The sequence below is a fragment of the Lampris incognitus genome, chromosome 17 (assembly GCF_029633865.1).
Source record: "Lampris incognitus isolate fLamInc1 chromosome 17, fLamInc1.hap2, whole genome shotgun sequence".
Lineage (NCBI taxonomy): Eukaryota > Metazoa > Chordata > Actinopteri > Lampriformes > Lampridae > Lampris > Lampris incognitus.
In genome coordinates this window covers 12791555-12812254 of record NC_079227.1, presented here as the reverse complement: position 1 = coordinate 12812254, position 20700 = coordinate 12791555, and the positions used below count along the sequence as shown (strand labels likewise).

General features: G+C 45.3%; 1 protein-coding gene across 3 annotated transcripts in view; it reads right to left on the bottom strand.

The window, feature by feature from the left end:
• LOC130127293 (transient receptor potential cation channel subfamily M member 4-like) overlaps nt 1–20700 on the bottom strand; it is a 51053-nt gene that overhangs the window by 17601 nt on the left and 12752 nt on the right. For all 3 annotated transcript variants that reach the window (XM_056296887.1, XM_056296888.1, XM_056296889.1), the window contains 9 exons: nt 20144–20321; nt 17064–17128; nt 13163–13396; nt 12164–12266; nt 11724–11845; nt 7111–7413; nt 3026–3127; nt 1940–2068; nt 1497–1626 (listed from right to left, as the gene is read on the bottom strand). In XM_056296887.1, the coding sequence (XP_056152862.1) occupies nt 1497–1626; nt 1940–2068; nt 3026–3127; nt 7111–7413; nt 11724–11845; nt 12164–12266; nt 13163–13396; nt 17064–17128; nt 20144–20321 (1366 nt within the window). The remainder of the gene's footprint in view (nt 1–1496; nt 1627–1939; nt 2069–3025; nt 3128–7110; nt 7414–11723; nt 11846–12163; nt 12267–13162; nt 13397–17063; nt 17129–20143; nt 20322–20700) is intronic.

Sequence of the window (20700 nt, the reverse complement as noted above, 5' to 3'; positions counted from 1 at the left end):
CAAAATTAAAATGTTAACTGCTAACTTCATATGTTCAGCGTGCTTTCTACTGACTCAGCTTGTTGCTATGGTTACATAGCAAATTAGTGACCAGCGTATGAATTTAGAACAGTGATTAAACTTGAGCTGAACTACGTGTGTATTAATACCGTTTTAACACACACCCTCCAGCCAATCAGAGACCAGTATTCTCCGTGACCATGGTATGAAAGTACGTAGTACATTTCGCTATGCTAAACTTAATGTAGTTAAAATCAACATTTGTTTTTACATTTTGAAAAAAGATTACAGCCACAACCTGTCCAAAGTTTATAAGCAGCATGTCATCATTAACCAACAAAGAGCGGAAAGGAAGTTGTGCGGCTCCATGACAGAGTAGTACGTCTGAGTAGCCATTATACTTTATACTCGAGGCTCAGCGTTTTCGGTTTTTATTTTTCAAAGCCATCCAGCATGCCGAATTTCGCCACAAGAGGACGCTGTTACATAACCTCACACGAACAGGAACAACTTCTGGATCTGTGGAAACATAAAATCCGGGTGAAAATCAGTTTAAAAATCTGGGTATTTTTCGGTGAAAATCGGTAAAAACCGAAAACGCTGAGCCTTGTTTATACTCCCATACTAACAGCACGCTGGAAAACACATACATACATGAAGTATGTGGTACGTGATTTGCCTAGGTCTGATTTACAACCGGATATCACCTGAGGCGACGGCACACAACATTTTGGTCATGTGTTTAAAATGTAGTCAAACCATGGTGCAGTTAATGCCCTCTACCACAGGAAACAGTAATGAGCAGAAAGGTTAGTGAGAATTTTAAAAAATAATTCTGCATGTTGAGCGCAATCAGTGTCATCATTTTTTTTTTGGAATTGTATTACAATCCTGCATGGTAACAGTTTGTGCAGCAGTACTTTGTGTTTACAAAAGTAAAATATTTCTGGGTGTTGAGAATATTGTGTAAGAAGCGTGCATAATTACAATTATTATTGTTTTGGTTTTTTTTGGACTTACCCCCTTTTTCTCCCCAATTGTACCTGGCCAATCACCCTGCTCTCCGAGGCATCCCGGTCGCTGCTCCATCCCCTCTGCTGATCCGGGGAGGGCTGCAGACTACCACATGCCTCCTCCGATACATGTGGAGTCACCAGCCGCTTCTGTTCACCTGACAGTGAGGAATTTCGCCAGTGGGATGTAGCGCGTGGGAGGATCACACTATTCCCCCCAGTCCCCCCCCCCCGCAAGGCGCCCCAACCGACCAGAGGAGGTGCTAGTGCAGCGACCAGGACACATAACCACATCCTGCTTCCCACCCACAGACACCGCCAATTGTGTCTGTAGGGACGCCTGACCAAAACGGAGGTTACACGGGGATTCAAACCGGCGAGCCCCATGTTTGTAGGCAACAGAATAGACCCGCTATGTTACCTGGACGCTCCCATAATTACAATTATAATAATAATTTTTGGATATCTGATAGCAAGTCTCACCTTGGGCAAGGTTCTCGAACCTCTGGGCAAGTTCTTTCATGGAGAGTTTGGTTTCAGCCTCGCTCTCCAGCTTAGAAAGCTCCCTCAGCATCTTACAGCCGCTCAGGGCGCTCAGCACCGACTCCCCTGCCTGGGAAGAGAGAGGAGAAAAGAGGAAAGGGGGGAGGCTTTGCACCGACTTCTCACAAAGACCGCCCAAATTTCAACCACCAGGTTAAAGTGGTGAATTTGAGAGACTGAATTCCCAGTAGGCGCTGACATTTGACCTCACAGAAAAACTACAGCTGACACCTCTCTTCGTTTTCACTAGCCTCCATCATGAGGTGAAATTGCAGCACATGGTGTCATCTGTGAAATCACATGATCTGCAACTGGAAAAAACAGCTGCACTTCAGATGAAGTGCTTTTTAGAGACAGCAGGGCAAGTGTGGCTGACGTTTTACCATCTCCCAGAAGAAGACGGCCATCTCGCTGCGGTTCTGCAGGACAGCCCAGATGAAAAGCGAGGCCCAGGGGTAGAGGCAGCGCTGCTCCCTGTACACACAGTCCCCGCGAAGCAGCTTAATGGCTCGCTGTGAGGGTCAAGTATCAAGAAAACAACGCAGATTTGTAGGACGTAACTCAGCAGGGGCAGCCGGTACCTGCCTGGTACTGACTGACACAAAGAAAATGACTCACAGACACACCCGTTCCCAAGACTTCTACACTCAGAAATACAGAAGCCGGCCAGCTAAATGGTTTTGTTGTTGTTTGGGCTCCCATTAAATTCCGTGACAGATCTATTAAACCAATGAAATGTGAGACAAACTTTGCATATAAGCTGTACAGTATATTGAAAGTATGGAGTTGAATAAAAAATACAATATACTACTGCCATAAGCTTGTGTCAGTAACACAGAGGGTTCTGCTTGTTTTGATTTGTTTGTTTTAGTTCCTTCTTTTTTTTGACCCCCCCCCTTTTCTACCAATTGTACTTGGCCAATTACCCCACTCTTCTGACCTATCCCCGTCTCTGCTCCACCCCCTCTGCTGATCCAGGGAGGGCTGCAGACTACCACATGCTTCCTCCAATACATGTGGAGTCTCCAGCCGCTTCTTTTCACCTGACAGTGAGGACTTCACCAGGGGCACGTAGCATGATCACGCTATTCCCCAGTCCCCCCCCCCCCGAACAGGTGCCCCAACTAACCAGAGGAGGCGCTACTGCAGCGACCAGGACATATACCCACATCCGGCGTCCCACCCGCAGACACAGCCAATTGTGTCTGTAGGGACGCCCGACCAAGGCGGAGGTAACACGGGGATTCGAACTGCTGAGCCCCGTGTTGGTAGGCAACAGAATAGACCACACCACCAGAACACCCTAGTTCATATTTTTCTTTATGTCTTGCCAGTCAATGCACTCATGTCACACGTCAAACTTGAATTAAAAAGTTTCATTAATAATTAATTCCAGCATATTAAACTGACAGGCGTTACAATACACTAAGAGTTGTACAGTAATAATAATGTAAATGTGAGATTTGTACCCTGAGAGTTCGCCTCTTAGATGTGATGTATTCCAGACCTAGGGCGGTGTAGTAGAAAGGATGACACACGTCTCCCATCAACAACTCCAAAACCCGGGACACCTGGACAGAATGGGAATCATGGGAATGAAGAATGAAGAGCTTTACCGCTAATTATTTGTGATTTATTTCATTACATCTGGCTGTACAGTCCAGCAGCAAACGCTGAAGGAAAGTCCTCTGTATTCTGAACTCGGCATCGATTTAGTTTCTGTTCGACCAATCGGGAAAAGGGTATTTCTTTAAAAAAAAAAAAAAACAACATAACTTTTTGTTATAAGGTTTACGTACCCTCATTTGATAATGAAATGATTCATAACAGATCCATCCCATTTCATTAACAATGAGCCAATTTTATTCACAAGCCAATTAGCTAAGCAACTATAACATCACATTTCCCAGAGGAAATCCCGGTCTTAAAGGGAAACAATCACATGTTGAAGGGATAATTCCTCATTAACAACCATAATACTGAAATTATCTTTTGTGTGTCTCTTCAACCCACTGTGTCCGCCACTGACATCACTGGCAGACAAACAGTGAATGTGAAAACTTAATTCCTGGTTTGCCAATAGGCTGTATTTTGTCAGAAAATGCATATGACAATGCTGCATTATAAAGCTGTATGTAGGATTGTTATTCACATTTTCCTTTTCAATGCAGTGTAATGCAAACCTGGAATTAGGTTTACACACATCAGTGCAGGACACAATCTCAGTGATACACATAAGACTATTCAGTATTACTGCTGCCAATTACAAAATATGGAGCGCGAGATAATAAACCCAGCCACTGAGGATGCACCAGCCAGTGAATTCTTAGTGCCGGTCCTACACCCGGATAACTGGGGAGGGTTGTGTCAGGAAGGGCATCCGGCATAAAACCTTTGCCAAATCAAATATGCAGATCATAAATCAGATTTCCATACCAGATTGGTCGAGGCCCTGGTTACCAATGACCGCAACCGGTACTTTTGGCCAGCAGGGTGCCTGTGGAAACTATCCTACTGTTGGGTGAAGAAGAAGGAGAGGGGGAAGACATGTCCAGAAGCCCCAGGAGAGGAGGAAAGGTAAGAGTGTAGAGGTGAGAGTCAGAACTTTGAATGTTGCCACTATGACTGGTAAAGGGAGAGAGCTGGCTGATATGATGGAGAGGAGGGAGGGAGGTATACTGTGTGTGCAAGAAATCAGGTGGAAGGGGAGTAAGGCCAGGAGCATCGGAGGTAGGTTCAAAACCTTCTATCGTGGAGCGAATGGGAAATGGGGTAGGGGTAAATCTGAAGGAAGCGTACGTCAAGAGTGTTGGAGGTGAAGAGAGTGTCAGACAGAGTGATGAGTATGAAGTTGGAAATCAAAGGTGTGATGATGAATGTTATCAGCACATATGCCCTGCCAGTTGGGTGTGAAATGGAAGAGAAAGAAGATTTCTGGAGTGAGTTGGATGAAATGGTGGAGAGTGTACCCAAGGAGAGAGTGGTGATTGGAGCAGACTTCTATGGGCATGTTTGTGAAGGAAACAGGTGATAAGGAAGTGATGGGTAGGTATAGTGGTCAAGGAGAGAAATGTGGAAGGACAGATGGTGGTGGATTTTGTGAAAAGGATGGAAATGGTTGTGGTGAATATGTATTTCAAGAAGAGGGAGGAACAGGGTGATGTATAAGAGTGGAGGAAGGTGCACACAGGTAGAGTATATCTTATGTAGAAGGCGCGATCTGAAAGGGATTGGAGACTGCAAGGCAGTAACAGAGGAGAACGTAACTAGGCAGCATCGGATGGTGGTCTGTAGGATGACTTTGGCGATCAAGAAGAAGAAGAGAGTGAAGGCAGAGCCAAGGATCAAATGGTGGAAGTTGGAAGACTTGTGTGGAGTTCAGGGAGGAGTAAAGACAGGCACTGGGTGGTAGTGAAGAGTTGCCGGATGGCTGGGCAACTACTGTAAAAATAGTGAGGGAGACAGCTAGGAAGGTGCTTGGTGTATCATCTGGACAGAGGAAGGAAGACAAGGAGACTCGGTGGTGGAATGAGGAAGTACAGCAAAGTATACAGAGGAAGGTTGGCAAAGAAGAAGTGAGATAGTCAGAGAGATGAAGAACGTAGATAGGAGTACAAGGAGAAGCGGCAAAAGGCGAAGAGAAAGGTGGCAAAGGAAAAGGCGTATGGTGAGCTGTATGAGGTTGGACACTAGTCAAGGAGAAAAGTACTTGTACCAATTGGCTAAACAGAGGGACTGAGCTGGGAAGGATGTGCAGCAGGTAAGAGCAATCAAGGATAGAGATGGAAATGTGCTGACACACGAGGAGAGTGTGCTGGGAAGGTGGAAGGAGTACTTTGACGGATTGATGAATGAAGAAAATGAGAGAGAGAGAAGGTTGGATGATGTGGGGATAGAATCAAGAAGTGAGGTGAATTAGCAAGGATGAAGTGAGGGCAGCTATGAATGGGATGAAGAGTGAAGAGGCGGTTGGTCCAAATGACATACCTGTGGAGGCATGGAGATGTTTTTGGAGAGATGGCAGTGGAGTTTTGAATTCGATTGTTTAATCACAAAGTTGAATCAGCTCATCTAGACACAACGCTTAGTGACTAATCTGGACACATCAAGCATTGTGTCTAAATGAACTGATTCAACTTTTTGTGATTTCCTTACCTGGATTATTAAACATGCATAGATTGTTTAATACAATCTTGGAAAGTGACAGGACGCTTGAGAAGTGGAGAAGAAGTGCACTGGTACCGAGTTTCAAAAATAAGGGTGATGTGTAGAGCTGTAGTAACTACAGAGGTATAAAGTTGATCAGCCACAGCATGAAGATATGGGAAAGAGTAACAGAAGCTAGATTAAGAGGAGAGGTGATGATCAGCGAGCAGCAGTATGGTTTCATGCCACGAAAGAGCACCACAGATGTGATGTTTGCTTTGAGAATGTTGATGGAGAAGTATAGAGAAGGCCAGAAGAGAAAGCATATGACAGGGTGGCAATAGAGGAGGTGTGGTATTGTATAAAGAAGTCGGGAGTGGCAGAGAAGTATTTAAGAGTGGTGTAGGATATGTATGAGGGAAGTGAGACAGTGGTGAGGTGTATGGTAGAAATGACGCATTGGTTCAAGGTAGAGGTAGGATTACATCAGGGATTGGCTCTGAGCCCTTTCTTGCTTGCAATGGTGATGGAGAGGTTGACAGACGAGATCAGGCAGGAGTCTCCGTGGACTATGACGTTCGCAGATGACATTGTGATCTGTAGTGAAAGTGGGGTACAGGTTGAGGAGAGCCTGGACAGGTGGAGGTATGCACTGGAGAGAAAAGGAATGAAAGCCAGTAGGAGCAGGAGGGAATACATATGCGTGAATGAGAGGGCGGACAGTGGAACGGTGAGGATGCAAGGAGTAGAGGTGGTGAAGGTGGATGAGTTTAAATACTTGGGAGTCAACTGTACAAAGTATCGGGGAGTGCTAAGAGAGGTGAAGAAGAGAGTGCAGGCAGGGTGGAGAAGAGTGTCAGGAGTGAGTTGTGACAGAAGGGTACCAGCAAGACTGAAAGGGAAGGTTTACAAGACGGTTGTGAGACCAGGTATGTTGTATGGTTTGGACACAGTGGCACTGACGAAAAGACAGGAGGCAGAGCTGGAGGTGGCAGAGTTGAAGATGCTAAGATTTTCATTGGGAGTCATGAAGAAGGGCAGAATTAGGAACAAGTATATTAGAGGGACAGCTCAGGTTGGACAGTTTGGAGACAAAGCAAGAGGGGCAAGATTGAGATGGTTTGGACATGTGTGGAGGAGAGATGCTGAGTATACTGGGAGAAGGATGCTGAGGATGGAGCTGCCAGGGAAGAGGAAGGCCAAAGAAGAGGTTTATGGATGTGGGGAGGGAGGACATGCAGGTGGTTGGAGTGACAGAGGAAGATGCAGAAAATGGGAAGATATGGAAACAGATTATCTGTAGTGGTAACCCCCTAAGGAGCAGCCAAAAGTAGTAGTAGTAGTAGTAGTAGTAGTAGAGAGAGATAATGTTTATGTTGAAAATCGTGCTTGCTTTCCTTTAACCCACCTCAAACAGGCTGAGCCCCTTGGCTGGTTCGGTCTGATAATTTCCCGTGGCCACTTTTGAAGTGGAGGAGTCCAGCAGGTTCCCCAGCGAGCGGACCGAGCTAGAGGTTCCCTCGCGTTCCTGCAGGTGGCGCTGTAGCAGCCGGTAAGCCAGCGTGCCATCAACCACTGAGCGGTAGAGGTTCTCCAGCCGGCCGTAAGTGAGGTAGTCGAGGATGTTGAGGCCGTTTTCGGTGAAGAGGCGAACGAACTGAGGCTTGTTGTTGACAAGGGCGTCTGTCATGGAGTCCTCCAAGTCTTCATACTGTCGGACCAAGCAGAGGTCAAAGGTGACAGATTGTTCTATGGATGTCTTGTGGGATTCAGGGTGAGTGATATCGCTGTCTGATCCTCCTATAAATTATTTTTTTATGATTAATAGTATATTTTTTTCACGATAAACAAAACATATACAAGTATTTCAATTACAAATAACATGGATATTAAACCAGAATACGATGGAAACCAAACAAACACAACCAGACCAAAAATAAATAAAAGATGGAAGTGACATACTAAGATAAGGGGAAAAAAAGGGAAGAAACAAAAAAAAAAAAAAGAAAAAAACATGACTGTGATGCGTGGAGTGCTTAAAAGTTTAGAGCATTGCTTGTCAACAGGTATTCTAACCAAATATGCCTCTCAGTTATTTGCATTTTATGTGATATTTTACCGTCATTTTTATGAGCTGGAAACGCCACTAAACGCTCCGTATATAAGAATGGTACTGCCCCCATTTTAAGTGATATTCCTCCACCTTATCAAGCAGCCTCTATGAAACCGTTCTAGGGCAGCCAGCTGACCAAGAGACGTGTGCCACAAAGATGGCGCCGGTGCAGAGGAGGCTTTCCATTCTTTGACCATGACTTTCTGTCCCAACAAGAGGGCAGTCTGGATCCAGTCAGCAAGCCGTGGATCAAATCACTTAATGCAGACAGGTCACCCAAAATAAACAGACTGGAGGAGAAAGGGATGTCTAGGCTGGTAATTTTTATTACATCGATACAGTTAAGGTCCAAATTATTAGCCCCCTTTATGAAATCAAACAAAGCCCTTAACTTTTCCATGGAAATGACCATAACCAAAAGTGTTTATAGTTTAATTGCTTCCAAAAGAACAAAGACAAAATCTCCACTGAACTTGATTAAGATATTTTACTGATGTGTTGAATTGAAACAAGAAAAAACAAAAGGACAAAGCCAAATTTATTAGCCCTCTGAAAATTAATAGTCAATAGTGTAACCTTTCTGACTCACATATATATATATATAGAGAGAGAGAGAGAGAGAGAGAGAGAGAGAGAGAGAGAGAGAGAGAGAGAGAGAGAGAGAGAGAGAGAGAGAGAGAGAGATACAGGAGGAGAAGCATGCAGTGGCTCAGAGTAGCTTACAATGATGCTATGAGGTTGTTGCTTCATGTCCCCAGATGGCATAGTGCCAGTCAGTTGTTTGTGTCCTCAAGATGTGCCTCCATGTGATGTACTTTTAAGACAGCTAATGTATGATTTTATGTGTCACCTGGAAGTGTTCGAGAACAGCATCATAGAGGCTCTAACCAGCTCCGAAAAGCTGCTATCAGTTCACATCCAGACTTCAAAAGCACTGGTGAGACAGCCCGTATCTGTTATGAACTGACTGTGTTGTACGGTGTGTGTGGACGCCTCACATGTTGTGTGTGTGTGTGTGTGTGTGTGTGTTTGTAGGCCTAAATTTTGTTGTTTTTTTCTTTTTGTGTATTGTTGCTTTATGCTATGGGCCGGCTGTGTGTCCGAAATAAAGATTATTATATTATAAATCACAACTGACAACAACCTCTTACAGTAGTTCCTAACTAGGTTGGCACATGTCTCTTGAGGGATCTTAGCCCATTCTTCCATGGCAAATTGTTCCAGCTCATTCAAATTGTGTGGTTTTAGAGCATGGACATTAACCTTGAGCTCCCACCACAGATTCTCAATAGGATTGAGATCTGGGCTCTGAGAGGGCCACTCCAGGACCTTGATTTTGGTGCCCTTCAAAAAGTTTTGGACCAACTTGGATGTATGCTTTGGGTCGCTGTCTTGCTAGAAGACCCAGCAGCAACCTAAAGCTAGACAGGCAGTAGATTTCTTCACATTACCCTTCAAAATGTCAACATAATCTTCTTTCTTCATGATCCCGTGCACCCAAACAAGGTTCCCTGTGCCTGAAGCAGCAAAACAGCCCCACAGCATTATGCTCCCACCTCCATGTTTAACTGTGGCAACTGTGTTTTTAGGGTTGAAGGCCTCTCCCTTCCTTCGCCAAACAAAAGCAACATCCATGTGCCCAAACAGCTCAAGTTTAGTCTCATCAGGCCAAAGGACACACTTCCAAAACTCATGCCCATGTTTCAGATGTTCACGGGCGAACTGCAGTCTGGCTTTGATGTGCCGCTGTGTGAGCAATGGAGTTTTTCTTGGACGATGACCTCGAAGCCCACCACGATGAAGAGCCCTCACAACAGTCTTCCTTGAAACATCAAGTCCAGAAGAGAGAAGTCATTCAAGTCCAGAAGAGGCCAGTTCAACAATCATCTTGGCAGAGATCTGGGGATTGTTGTTGACATCTCTGACTATTTTCCTCTCCAAAGTTTTTGAAATCTTGCACTTTCGACCACGCCCAGGTTTGTTTCTAACAGAATTTTTCTCCTTGTGCTTTGCAATGATGTCTAGTACAGCTGTTCTAGACACTGAAACGCTTGGAAATGGCAGTATAGCCTTCCCCCTTAAGATGAGCATTCACTATCTTCTTTCTGAGTTCCAGACTGATTTCTTTACTTTTTGGCATGACGAAATCACTTCTTACCAAGAATTTAAGAGTAGTCCCTCTCAATCAAGTGTTCAAGTGCCACTAGCCCTGTTCACTGGAGTCCCTTAAGTAAAGTTCAATGCTGATTGATTGCTCAGGTGTGGTTTGAAAGCCGATTGATCGCTCAGGTGCGATTTGAAAGCAAAAAAAAAAAAAATCACATGGAGGTTAATAATTTGACCACCTCAATTTTCACTACATTTGGTATAAAGCAAACCTGAAGATTTATTTTACATTCCAAAATGTACCAAATAGGGGCCTTAACATTGATGACCGCTTTACTATGTAAAGTTTTATGAATGATGCAAACATTGGGCAGAATTTTGGGGCAATGTTCCATAGCTCCTTGGGGGCTAATAATTTTGACCTTAACTGTATGTATAGCAGACCAGAACTCCTGTATTTTTGGGCAACTCCAAAGCATGAGTACTAAAGTACAACCTTTGTCAAGACACCTCCAGCACTCTGAGCTGTCCACCAAACCCACTCTATGCAGCCTAGATGGTGTCCAGTAGACTCTGTTTCTAATTTTGAATTGGATCAGCCTTGTTCGCAGTTCCCTTTTACATTTTTTTCCCATTCCCAAGTATTCTTCCCGATTGTGCATCTGTAATTGAAACCTTTAAATCAGTTTCCCGTGTCAATTTAAGGGTCAATATATTGGAATCTGAGGCTGTAAGAATCAGAGAATAGTAGACAGAAGCCTCATGCCCACGTCCAAAGATCTTGAGGACCCTCTCTAGAGTGTCACCTTAGATAGGGCTATTGAGGGGGAGCCGAAAATTTGTACCAGCAGGTGTCTTAACTGCAAATACTTCCAAAATTGAGTGTGTGGTAAGACGAATTCCTGCCTAAGTGCCTCAAAGGATTTTAATGTTTCTTTCTGATACAGGTCCCCTAGGATTGTGATACCTTTCTGAAACCAGGACTTCCAGAGGAAGGGTGATTTATCTATACTGAGCTTGGGATTTAGCCAGATCCCGCGGACCGGTGAAGAAAGAGGTCAAATTTAAGGATCTGAGCTATTCTCTTCCAAACCCACTGAATATGGGACAAAATAGGATGCGACCGATACTGTGGGGCTATTTTGGCTGTGATATAGTTCATAATGTAAGAGGAGTGCAAATAGTGCTCTCAAGATGGAGCCACAGGGGAGCTCTCTCCGGGGGCAAGGACCACTGCGCCACATGCCTGAGAGCGAAAGCGTAATGGTCAAATAACAGGTTAGGCACCCCAAGGCCTACTCTGTCCACTGGCCTCTGCAGTTTTCGCAGGCTCATTCCTATAAAATTGTATTTTATAGTTTATTTAGTTTTTATAGTTTATCTTAATAGTTTAACAACATATCTATCATTTTAACTGTTGAAATAATGAGTCTGAAGCTTGTGGAAGAACAGCTGAATCCTGTGATGAAATGCGTATATTTCAAATACAAAATTCTTAGTGTGGAGAGAGGTTTGAATAGCATTAAATGTTAAAATTTAAACTCAAATCACCACATAAGACTAAAACACAGGTAACTAACTGTACCGCTCTGGGATCAGTACACCTCTGAAGTGGGTTTGTAGAGGTACTTTTACTGCAACTCAGTGATTCCTAATCCAGTCCAGCAGTACTGCTGGCTTTCTATTCTGACAGGGAGCTTAAGCAGTTATCCTTCATTTTATCAACAGTTTGTTTCATGCTGCAAACCCGAGTTCAGGTCGAACCAGAGTTGAAAACCACTCTGGTTTAGACGGAGTCTCACCCTCCACTGGATGTCTCCATTGAACAGCTCGCTCTTGGCAATGTCCACTCGGTTCCAGGTCACCGCCAGCTTCAGTTCCTCCATGTAGGGACTGGCATCGCTCGACACACGATGCTTACTGGCTGAAACACACACACACACACATAATAGACACATACATTCACATACATGGACACACGTACTTGAGAATATACAAAGACACACACAAACAGATCCAAATACACACAAAAAACCCAGACATACACACACACATCAAAACAACACAGCAATGAGATGATGACTCTGCGCTCCTTTAAGTGTAGCGTCATCGATGAAGAGCACTGCAGTGCACTTTAATGTACGAAACGTGCTATATAAATAAAGTTTGATTAATTGATTGATTGATGATTGATTAAGAGGCTGATGGTATTCTGACAGTGATAAGTATCAGAGGTCTGTACCTCCCACCAAGGCCTTGAGCAGGACTGTGTCAAAGTCGTCTGGTCCTTCCTGTTCTCCATGGTAAACTGTGATCAAGTCTCTGTTCTGGTAGATACTCAGAGCCTGAAGAGTACAAGAAGGAAAACACAGAATTCAGGGGTGTGTCCAGATGAACACTTTTTTCAACACTGGACGTTTCCTCAGGTTTTAGTATATTCACACAAACCACTGTATATATTAAATGCATTTGGCTTTGAGTTTTTGCTTTTCAACTGCAAAACTACAACTTTGTTTTTTTTTTTTTTAACAGGCACTACAGAACAGACAGAGGACACTATCCCAAACATTTTCAAAAACAATGGTCAGTGGGGCATCCAGGTAGCGTAGTGGTCTATTCGATCGCCTACCAACACAGGGATCGCCGATTCAAATCCCCGTGTTACCTCTGGCTTGGTTGGGTGTCCCTACAGACACAACTGGACGTATCTGCGGGTGGGAAGTCAGATGTAGGTATGTGTCCTGGTCGCTGCACTAGCGCCTCCTCTGGTCGGTTGGGGCGCCTGTTTTGGGGGGGGGGGACTGGGGGGGGGAGTAACGTGATTCTCCCATGCGCTAAATCCCCCTGGTGAAACTCCTCACTGTCAGGTGAAAAGAAGCGGCTGGTGACTCCACATGTATCGGAGGAGGCATGTGGTGGTCTGCAGCCCTCCCCGGATCGGCAGAGGAGGTGGAGCAGCGACCGAGACAACTCAGAAGAACGGGGTGATTGGCCAAGTACAATTGGGGAGAAAAGGGGGGAAAAATTGGGCTTATTTCAGGCAATTTACGTAGGATTTACTGTTTGACTTTAAAATGGGGTTTGATTTGGATGTTGTCTCGTGTTTGGGATAAAAGGATAATTTGGAATCAAGGTTGAAACGAGGACCGTTTTCTGTTATTCAGGAAGTTTTTGTAAACCTACACAGCTGAACTATGTTTGAAATCTGAAGAAGCTTCACTCTGTCATACACCAACTTTACCCGTTCAACTAGTTTGTCCGTCTCCGTGTCGGCGGAGAAGTGCCTCCTGACTCGCTCGGCCATTCGGTCTTTCAGGTCAACACTAGGACCCGCCTCCCCCTCTCCGTCACTGGTGCACTGGGCAGCCGGGGCAGATGACAGGTTCTCCAGGATGTCGCTCAAGAAGTCGGCCACGCCCCCTGAACCTGCCAGCACCAGCCAGGGAGTGGAGTTCTTCAGAGAAAGATCCACTCGCTGAGGGAGAGAGAGAGAGAGAGAGAGAGAGAGAGAGAGAGAGAGAGAGAGAGAGAGAGAGAGAGAGAGAGAGAGAGAGAGAGAGAGAGAGAGAGAGAGAGGGATTGCATAGTTTTTACTTTTAATTCAATGGTTTTTTTTAAAATTGTTTTGTGCCAGGTTATTTTTAGCATTTTTGTCTCATGCATCTGCTCTAGTATAGAAAAACACACTGGACTTATAACAGAAGTTCAACCTATTGATGTCAGGACAAATTAACAACCGATTGAAATACTGACCCTTGACCAACCCATTACACTGGTCAACACAATTTTTCTTGCATGGGGTTTTTCAACTGATTCTAGCTAACTTTTGGGTGCTGAATCCAAATCTGGCATTAGTTTTTGCCTATCACATCAGGTTTTTGAACTATGAAAAATCATTATTTTTGAGAAAACAGCAATTTTACACTCGAAGTTAAAAAAACACTGTTGCATTAGAAGATCGATAGATGCAAAAATGATTACAATTAATAAATAAACACTCAGCCTAGCATGAAATTACTTAGGAAATGAATAGGGGTCATTTTTATCCCCACCAAGATTGCCAGACTAGATGGTCAACTTTTGTAAAATCCTGAATAAGGAGAATACAGACAGCACAAAAACTTGATGTGATAGAGCAAATCTGAGCTCAGATTTGGATTCAGCAGCCCAAAATTAGACAAAAACAGTTTCCAAAGTCCATGCAAGAAAAAAACTATATTTTTGTAGACCAGTGCTATTAGCTGCTTGTAACACCAGTGACACAAACTTGTTGTTGCACCAGTAACAATAATACTACTACTAGTAGTAATTATTATTATCAATTGAAGAACAGACTACATTGTTAATATTAAATATTACTTTAGCACTTTAAGACACTTTACAAAGTGCTGTATAATTTGAGGAACACAGAAATAAGGATTTTTTTTGGAAGTTTTGATGAGGTTTTTTGAAGGGCCGCCTGTTAGGGTTTGTGGAAGACCCCAAGCGCACGACACCAGGCAGAGATGAGGTTAGCCGAAACGGGCGTACTTTATTACTGGCTCATACAAAGGTCAACACAGGAGGGCAACGAGCGACTAAGAAAACAGGAAGTCCACGAAAAAACTCAGGGGTAAATCCAAACTGGGAACACGGCAGGATACTTCCACAGGGAAACTTCACAGAGAAAACAGTAAACCAACGGCTGAGATAAACTCAGAGATAAATGCACTGGGAGGGAAGAGTAACCACTCCTGCGAGGAGGTTACAGCATGAACTGACAACGGGCGCAGGGAGACCAGCAAACTTAAGCCCAGCCCTGATGACTAAGCCCGGCCCTGACGAGCTGATTGGCTGCCGGCGCGGGGTGGGCGAGCCACGGCGCGGGGTGGGCGAGCCGTAACAGTACCCCCCCCCTCCACGGGAGCCACCAGGCGACTTGCCCGGCTTGTCGGGATGGGAACGTTGAAACTCAGTGAGCAGCCCAGGGTCCAGGATGAGCTGGCGGGAGACCCAGCTACATTCCTCCAGACCGTAGCCTTCCCAGTCCACCAAATACTGGAACCCCCGTCCTCGGCGCCGGACGTCCAGCAGCCAGCGGACCTTCCACTGGGGGTGCCCATCCACGATCTCAGGGGGAGGCGGAGCTGGGGTCGGAGGCATCAGAGGACTGTGGGAGACAGGCTTAACCCAAGACACATGAAAAACAGGATGGATCTTCAAGGAAGCAGGAAGCTTCAGACTCACCGCCGCGGGACTGAGCACCTTCCTGATCTCAAAGGGCCCGACAAACCGGGGGTTCAGCTTCTTCGCGGTGCACTGAAGCGGGAGGTCCTTTGAGGACAGCCACACCCTTTGGCCTGGTTGGTACGTAGGCACTGGGGACCGGTGTCGGTTGGCTCCCCGACTGGCGCGCTCAGCTGCCCAGAGCAGAGCAGCTCTGGTCACCTCCCAGATGCGACGACACCGGTTCAGATGGGCCTGCACGGAGGGCACTGCCACCTCCGACTCCTGCGCAGCAAAGAGAGGCGGCTGGTAACCCAGGGACACCTCAAAAGATGAGAGGCCGGTGGCAGAGCTGACCAGGGAGTTGATGGCATACTCGACCCAGGGGAGGAACCGGCTCCAGGAGCTGGGCTTCTTGGCGGCCATGCACCAGAGGGCAGACTCCACACTCTGGTTCATCCTCTCCATCTGCCCGTTAGTCTTTGGTCTGCCCGTTAGTCTGTGGGTGATATCCAGAGGAGAGACTAACAGAGGCACCCAACCCCTTACCCAAAGCCCGCCATACCTGGGAGACGAACTGGGGCCCTCGGTCCGAGACGACGTCCTGGGGAAGGCCGTGGAGACGGAACACGTGGCTCGTCAGGAGGTCCGCCGTCTCAGAAGCCGATGGGAGTTTGGGGAGGGCCACCAAGTGCACTCCCTTAGGTCAGTTCGTACTGTTAGGGTTTGTGGAAGACCCCAAGCGCACGACACCAGGCAGAGATGGGATTAGCCGAAACGGGCGTACTTTATTACTGGCTCATACAACGGTCAACACAGGAGGGCAATGAGCGACCAAGAAAACAGGAAGTCCACGAAAAAACTCACAGGTAAATCCAAACTGGGGACATTGCAGGATACTTCCACAGGGAAACTTCACAAGAAAACAGTAAACTAACAGCTGAGATAAACTCGGAGAGAAACGCACTGGGAGGGAAGCGTAACCACTCCTGCGAGGAGGTTACGGCACGAACTGACAACGGGTGCAGGGAGACTAGCAAACTTAAGCCCAGCCCTGACGAGCTGATTGGCTGCCGGCGCGGGGTGGGCAAGCCACGGCGCGGGGTGGGCGAGCCGTAACACCGCCACTCTTTTTCTAATGTACGTCGGGTGCTAAATGTTATTCATTCTGCATCTCCATCGGATGCAGCAGGGGTAGTTATCTCATGAGATGCAGAAAAAGCATTTCACAGGGTGGAAGGGGGATATTTATTTGCCGTCTTGAAAAAATTTGGTTTTGGGGGAAAATTCACCTCAATGGTCCATCCGCCTTCTCTATTCCCCTCCACAGGTTTGCGTCTGTACCAATAATCTACTTTCTCCATACTTCCCCTTCTCACGAGGAACCCATCCAGGCTGCCCCCTATCGCCTCTTGTATTCGCTATAGCCATTAAACCCCTCACCATAGCTCATTGATTCAGGGCATTTTTCAATGAGGTACTGAACATTGTTTGTTCTTATATGCAGACGACCTATTATTATATGTCACTGACCCTCTTGCCCGTGTCCCAGAAATATTAAATGTATTGAAAAATGTTGGTGCGTTCTCCGGATATAAATTAAATTTAAAAAAAGAGCAAGTGTTTTCCGGTTAACAACTTTGCATTAATGATCAACCAAGGTGAACTTCCTTTTCATTAAATAATGTTTTAAAGGCTCTGTGACGGCCTGGTGGCCTGTCCAGGGTGTCTCCCTGCCTGCCACCCAATGACTGCTGGGATAGGCTCCAGCATCCCTGCGACCCTGAGATCAGGATAAGCGGTTTGGATAATGGATGGATGGTGAAATAATGATCACCGTTAACAGTACTTAACAGTACCACCCACAGCTTGTGAAGGTCATCTAATCGCCTGCTGGAGGAATTATCAGGTGGACTAGATATCAGCATGGTGTTTACCTCTAGCATGTTTGTCTCTCCTGAGATCAACATACACAGGACAGGAATGTCGATGCTGCCGCTACCTGTAAAGACATCACATCAGTTTCTTTTTTTTTTAAATAAAAGACTTGTCTAAAAAAAAAAAAACATCACCTTGTCGTTTTTCGGTCAAGAAAATGAAAAGTAGTCTTAAGAGGCTCCCTGCTTGATTCTACACCTTTTATTCCTCAACATGGATTTCATACAGCCGCATGTCCAGGATTTAATCTGATCAACATGCAAACTAATGTGCAGCAATACAGAACAACCAGGAGGAATGTGACGTATGCATGGGGTTGACAATATCTAATGTTTATTTTATCAAGGTTTCTTGTGCTCTCATCAAGCTATACTAGCAAGCCACAAGTTTATAAATCTCATCTTTTGCTGCAAATTATGATGGAGTTCATCTTATCGTTTCTCAAACAGAAACCAATGCTGACAAATTATTGCTTTTTTTTTGTTGTTGCTTTGTTATGGCCACGGGTGTGTCCATGTCCGTATAGTTGTTTTGTGTTGCCTCCTGTATCTAACTCGGACTCTACATTCAGGTATCCGCCAGGGGGTCCTCGTCCCCTAATCAACCAGTCAATGAATCCAATTTTCATCAGCTGTCCAGTCTCCCATTTAAACCCCCACATGTGTTCAGTTCACCGGCCAGCTAGTTTAGTTTGTGTGTTGTTGCTACTTTGTGTTTGTAATGTCTGGCCTGTTTTTGGTTAAGTTTGCATTTTGACTATTTTGAGTTATGTTTAGTTGTTTAGCTCTTTTGAGCAAGGGGATCAAGGTAAGATGCCCATGGGCAAACACCCCATCACGTAGCTTACCTCTGTTAGACACACTAGGTTAGCAGCGGTTGCCACTTTTTGTCCTTAGGTTTGGTGCTTTTCAGCACTGTCAAGGGTGGGTTACTTTTGTTTATTGTTTTGGCAACTGTTCGGTTCCCTTGTCCTGTCATGATGTCAATAAATATTTTTGTTATATTTAAGCGTTTATGTCTCACTGTGTTGCACCCTCACCTCAGTACACTAATTGTTGCACTCTCTCCAGACGGAGGGTCGTAACAAATGGGGGCTCGTCCGGGATATTAACGGCTTTGGTCTGGCTAGTTGTCATTATCCGTGTGCTGTGTTAACGTTTGGTGCTGGGTGGTGTTAAACACAGTGTTCATTATTGTGCTTAGTGTTAACAGGTGTTGTTGGTGTGTTCTTGGTTTGGTGGTGGGTACGGCTGTGGCTGCTGGTCCACTTCCTTTCATCCTCTGCCATGGTGTTGGTCCTGGTGGCAGAGCTTTGTGCCGAAGTGGACGAGGTCTGATGCACCACAATGCTAGGGCGGAGCTGCCAGCCAGGTTGTTGTGGTTCGATCCCTGGTCCCCTGTGTTGCACTCGACGTGGGTGCTGATGCCCGCCTGAGAGGCAGGCTGAGTCAAGTCTCCAGTGGGAGATTTGTGGGGTGGGATCTGTGACAGAGAGAGACAGGAGGGGAGTTGCGGACGGTAGAGCTGTGAGTGCAGGGCACGCTGCGCTCTCAACCTCCACCAGCTGGTCCATGCCAGCACATCTTGTGTTGTGACTGTGTTTTTTTGTTTTGTGTGGTCACGAGTTGTAGCTGGTTCACCTGCGGGTCGAACGCAGCTACGTCATTTGGCGTGGGTCGCCACGGTGACCGAGGTGTGTGTGTGTGCTACTTTGTGTTGGTCAGTAACTTGTTGTGGTTGAGGGCCACTTTGTAGGTGACCATGTGTTGGTGGGAAGGTGCTGGCCAATTTTTGGGTCACATTTTGGATGTAGCGGAGCTACTTGTGGTGACCCTTTGTGTTGTGGCTGAGGTGCTCCACCTTTTTGTCTGGTCATATGTTGCTGTTATGTAGCACTGTCAGTTTTTTTTGTTTTGTTTTTTTTGTTCTTGTGGGGTTTTTGTTAACAAGCCTGTAGGGGCTTGTTTTTATGGGTGGGGGTGTTACGGCCACGGGTGTGTCCATGTCCGTCTAGTTTTTGGTTAAGTTTGCATTTTGACTATTTTGAGTTATGCTTAGTTGTTTAGCTCTTTTGGGCAAGGGGATCAAGGTAAGATGCCCATGGGCAAACACCCATCACGTAGCTTACCTCTGTTAGACACACTAGGTTAACAGCGGTTGCCACTTTTTGTCTTTAGGTTTGGTGCTTTTCAGCACTGTCAAGGGTGGGTTACTTTTGTTCATTGTTTTGGCAACTGTTCGGTTCCCTTGTCCTGTCATGATGTCAATAAATATTTTTGTTATATTTAAGCGTTTATGTCTCACTGTGTTGCACCCTCACCTCAGTACACTAATTGTTGCACTCTCTCCAGACCGAGGGTCGTAACAGCTTATATTGTGCAATTAAATTAATTTCGAGCCATTTTAATACCACAACATCCAGCAAATATTTTACTTTTGCAGGATCCTTTACAGGGAAGAATCAAAATATTTCTGCTGGTTTCTAAAATATTCTACATTAAGGTCATATTAAATCACTGTCCAGAGTCATGATGGCTTGTCAGGGTCTGCTGCGCTTTATTCAGGGCAGGGCGGTATGTGAATTAAACGTCTTTCCAGTTGACATCTCTCAACAGGCTGTGTTCAAACAAATGTACCAGTGCATGTAATGTGTTGATTGTTCTTCATATACTGGTTCCTTCAGTAGCGCCAGTTAGACTTGTTACCAGCAACCTCCTTTTACCAGGTGGTATTGTGACTTGTAAAGCCAGTTTGTTGGTGTCAAGTCTGAGACCAGAAGACGACAGGAAGATAGCAGCTGATTCTTAGGATGCAATTTTCTGAGATCACCATTTTGCCATGTAAACTAAACACAGCTGTTCTGTCTGGTGTAGTTTTATATATTGAAAAGAGTTACGTCTACACTCTGCTTTCTAATCTCTTGCCATCTCTTTACACTGCCTGTTTGTTCCTTGCACATCCAGATTAGTAGATAGAAATCCAGTTTTAGTACCATCCCAACCAATATCCATATCTGGTTTTTAAGAAATCTCTGAAAATCCTGTTTATTAGGATTACGTTGGAGTATACCATCTCTCACCCCAAATGCCTGTGCGCTGATGGGAAATGTAGTCTTCTAGCTTGGCCCTGAAGCCCGATTCTCCTCCTCTGCGGCCTACACTCCCATCATCCACCAGCAGGAAGGCCTGGTAGTTGTTGTCCAGGCAGCAGGAGTCCCGGGACGTATTCTGGACATAGTATTTAGCCGGGAAACTGCCCTGAGAGACGGAAAAATCCATCATGACGACATCAAACTGTTTCCATGGACTCATCATGGCTTCCTGTAGGCCCACATGTAGTAGGAATACTACAAGTACTACTTTTTCAATTGTACTAGCATCATATTTAGGTTGAGGTGATTCAAATAGCGGAGTAAGTTTACACATATTAACGTAAAAACACAAGGATGTGATGACAAACTTTAAATCAAGAGAAAACAATTTATAATATTTATTGTAGATTATATAACCACCAGGGAGTTTTCTAATTATGGAAATGTGACGTTAGAAAAGTAAGGGTTTAGGGAGGCATGTATATTTGTATGGAGTTTGTGATGGAAAAATTTAGTTATCAATATACTCCACTTGATCAGAGCAA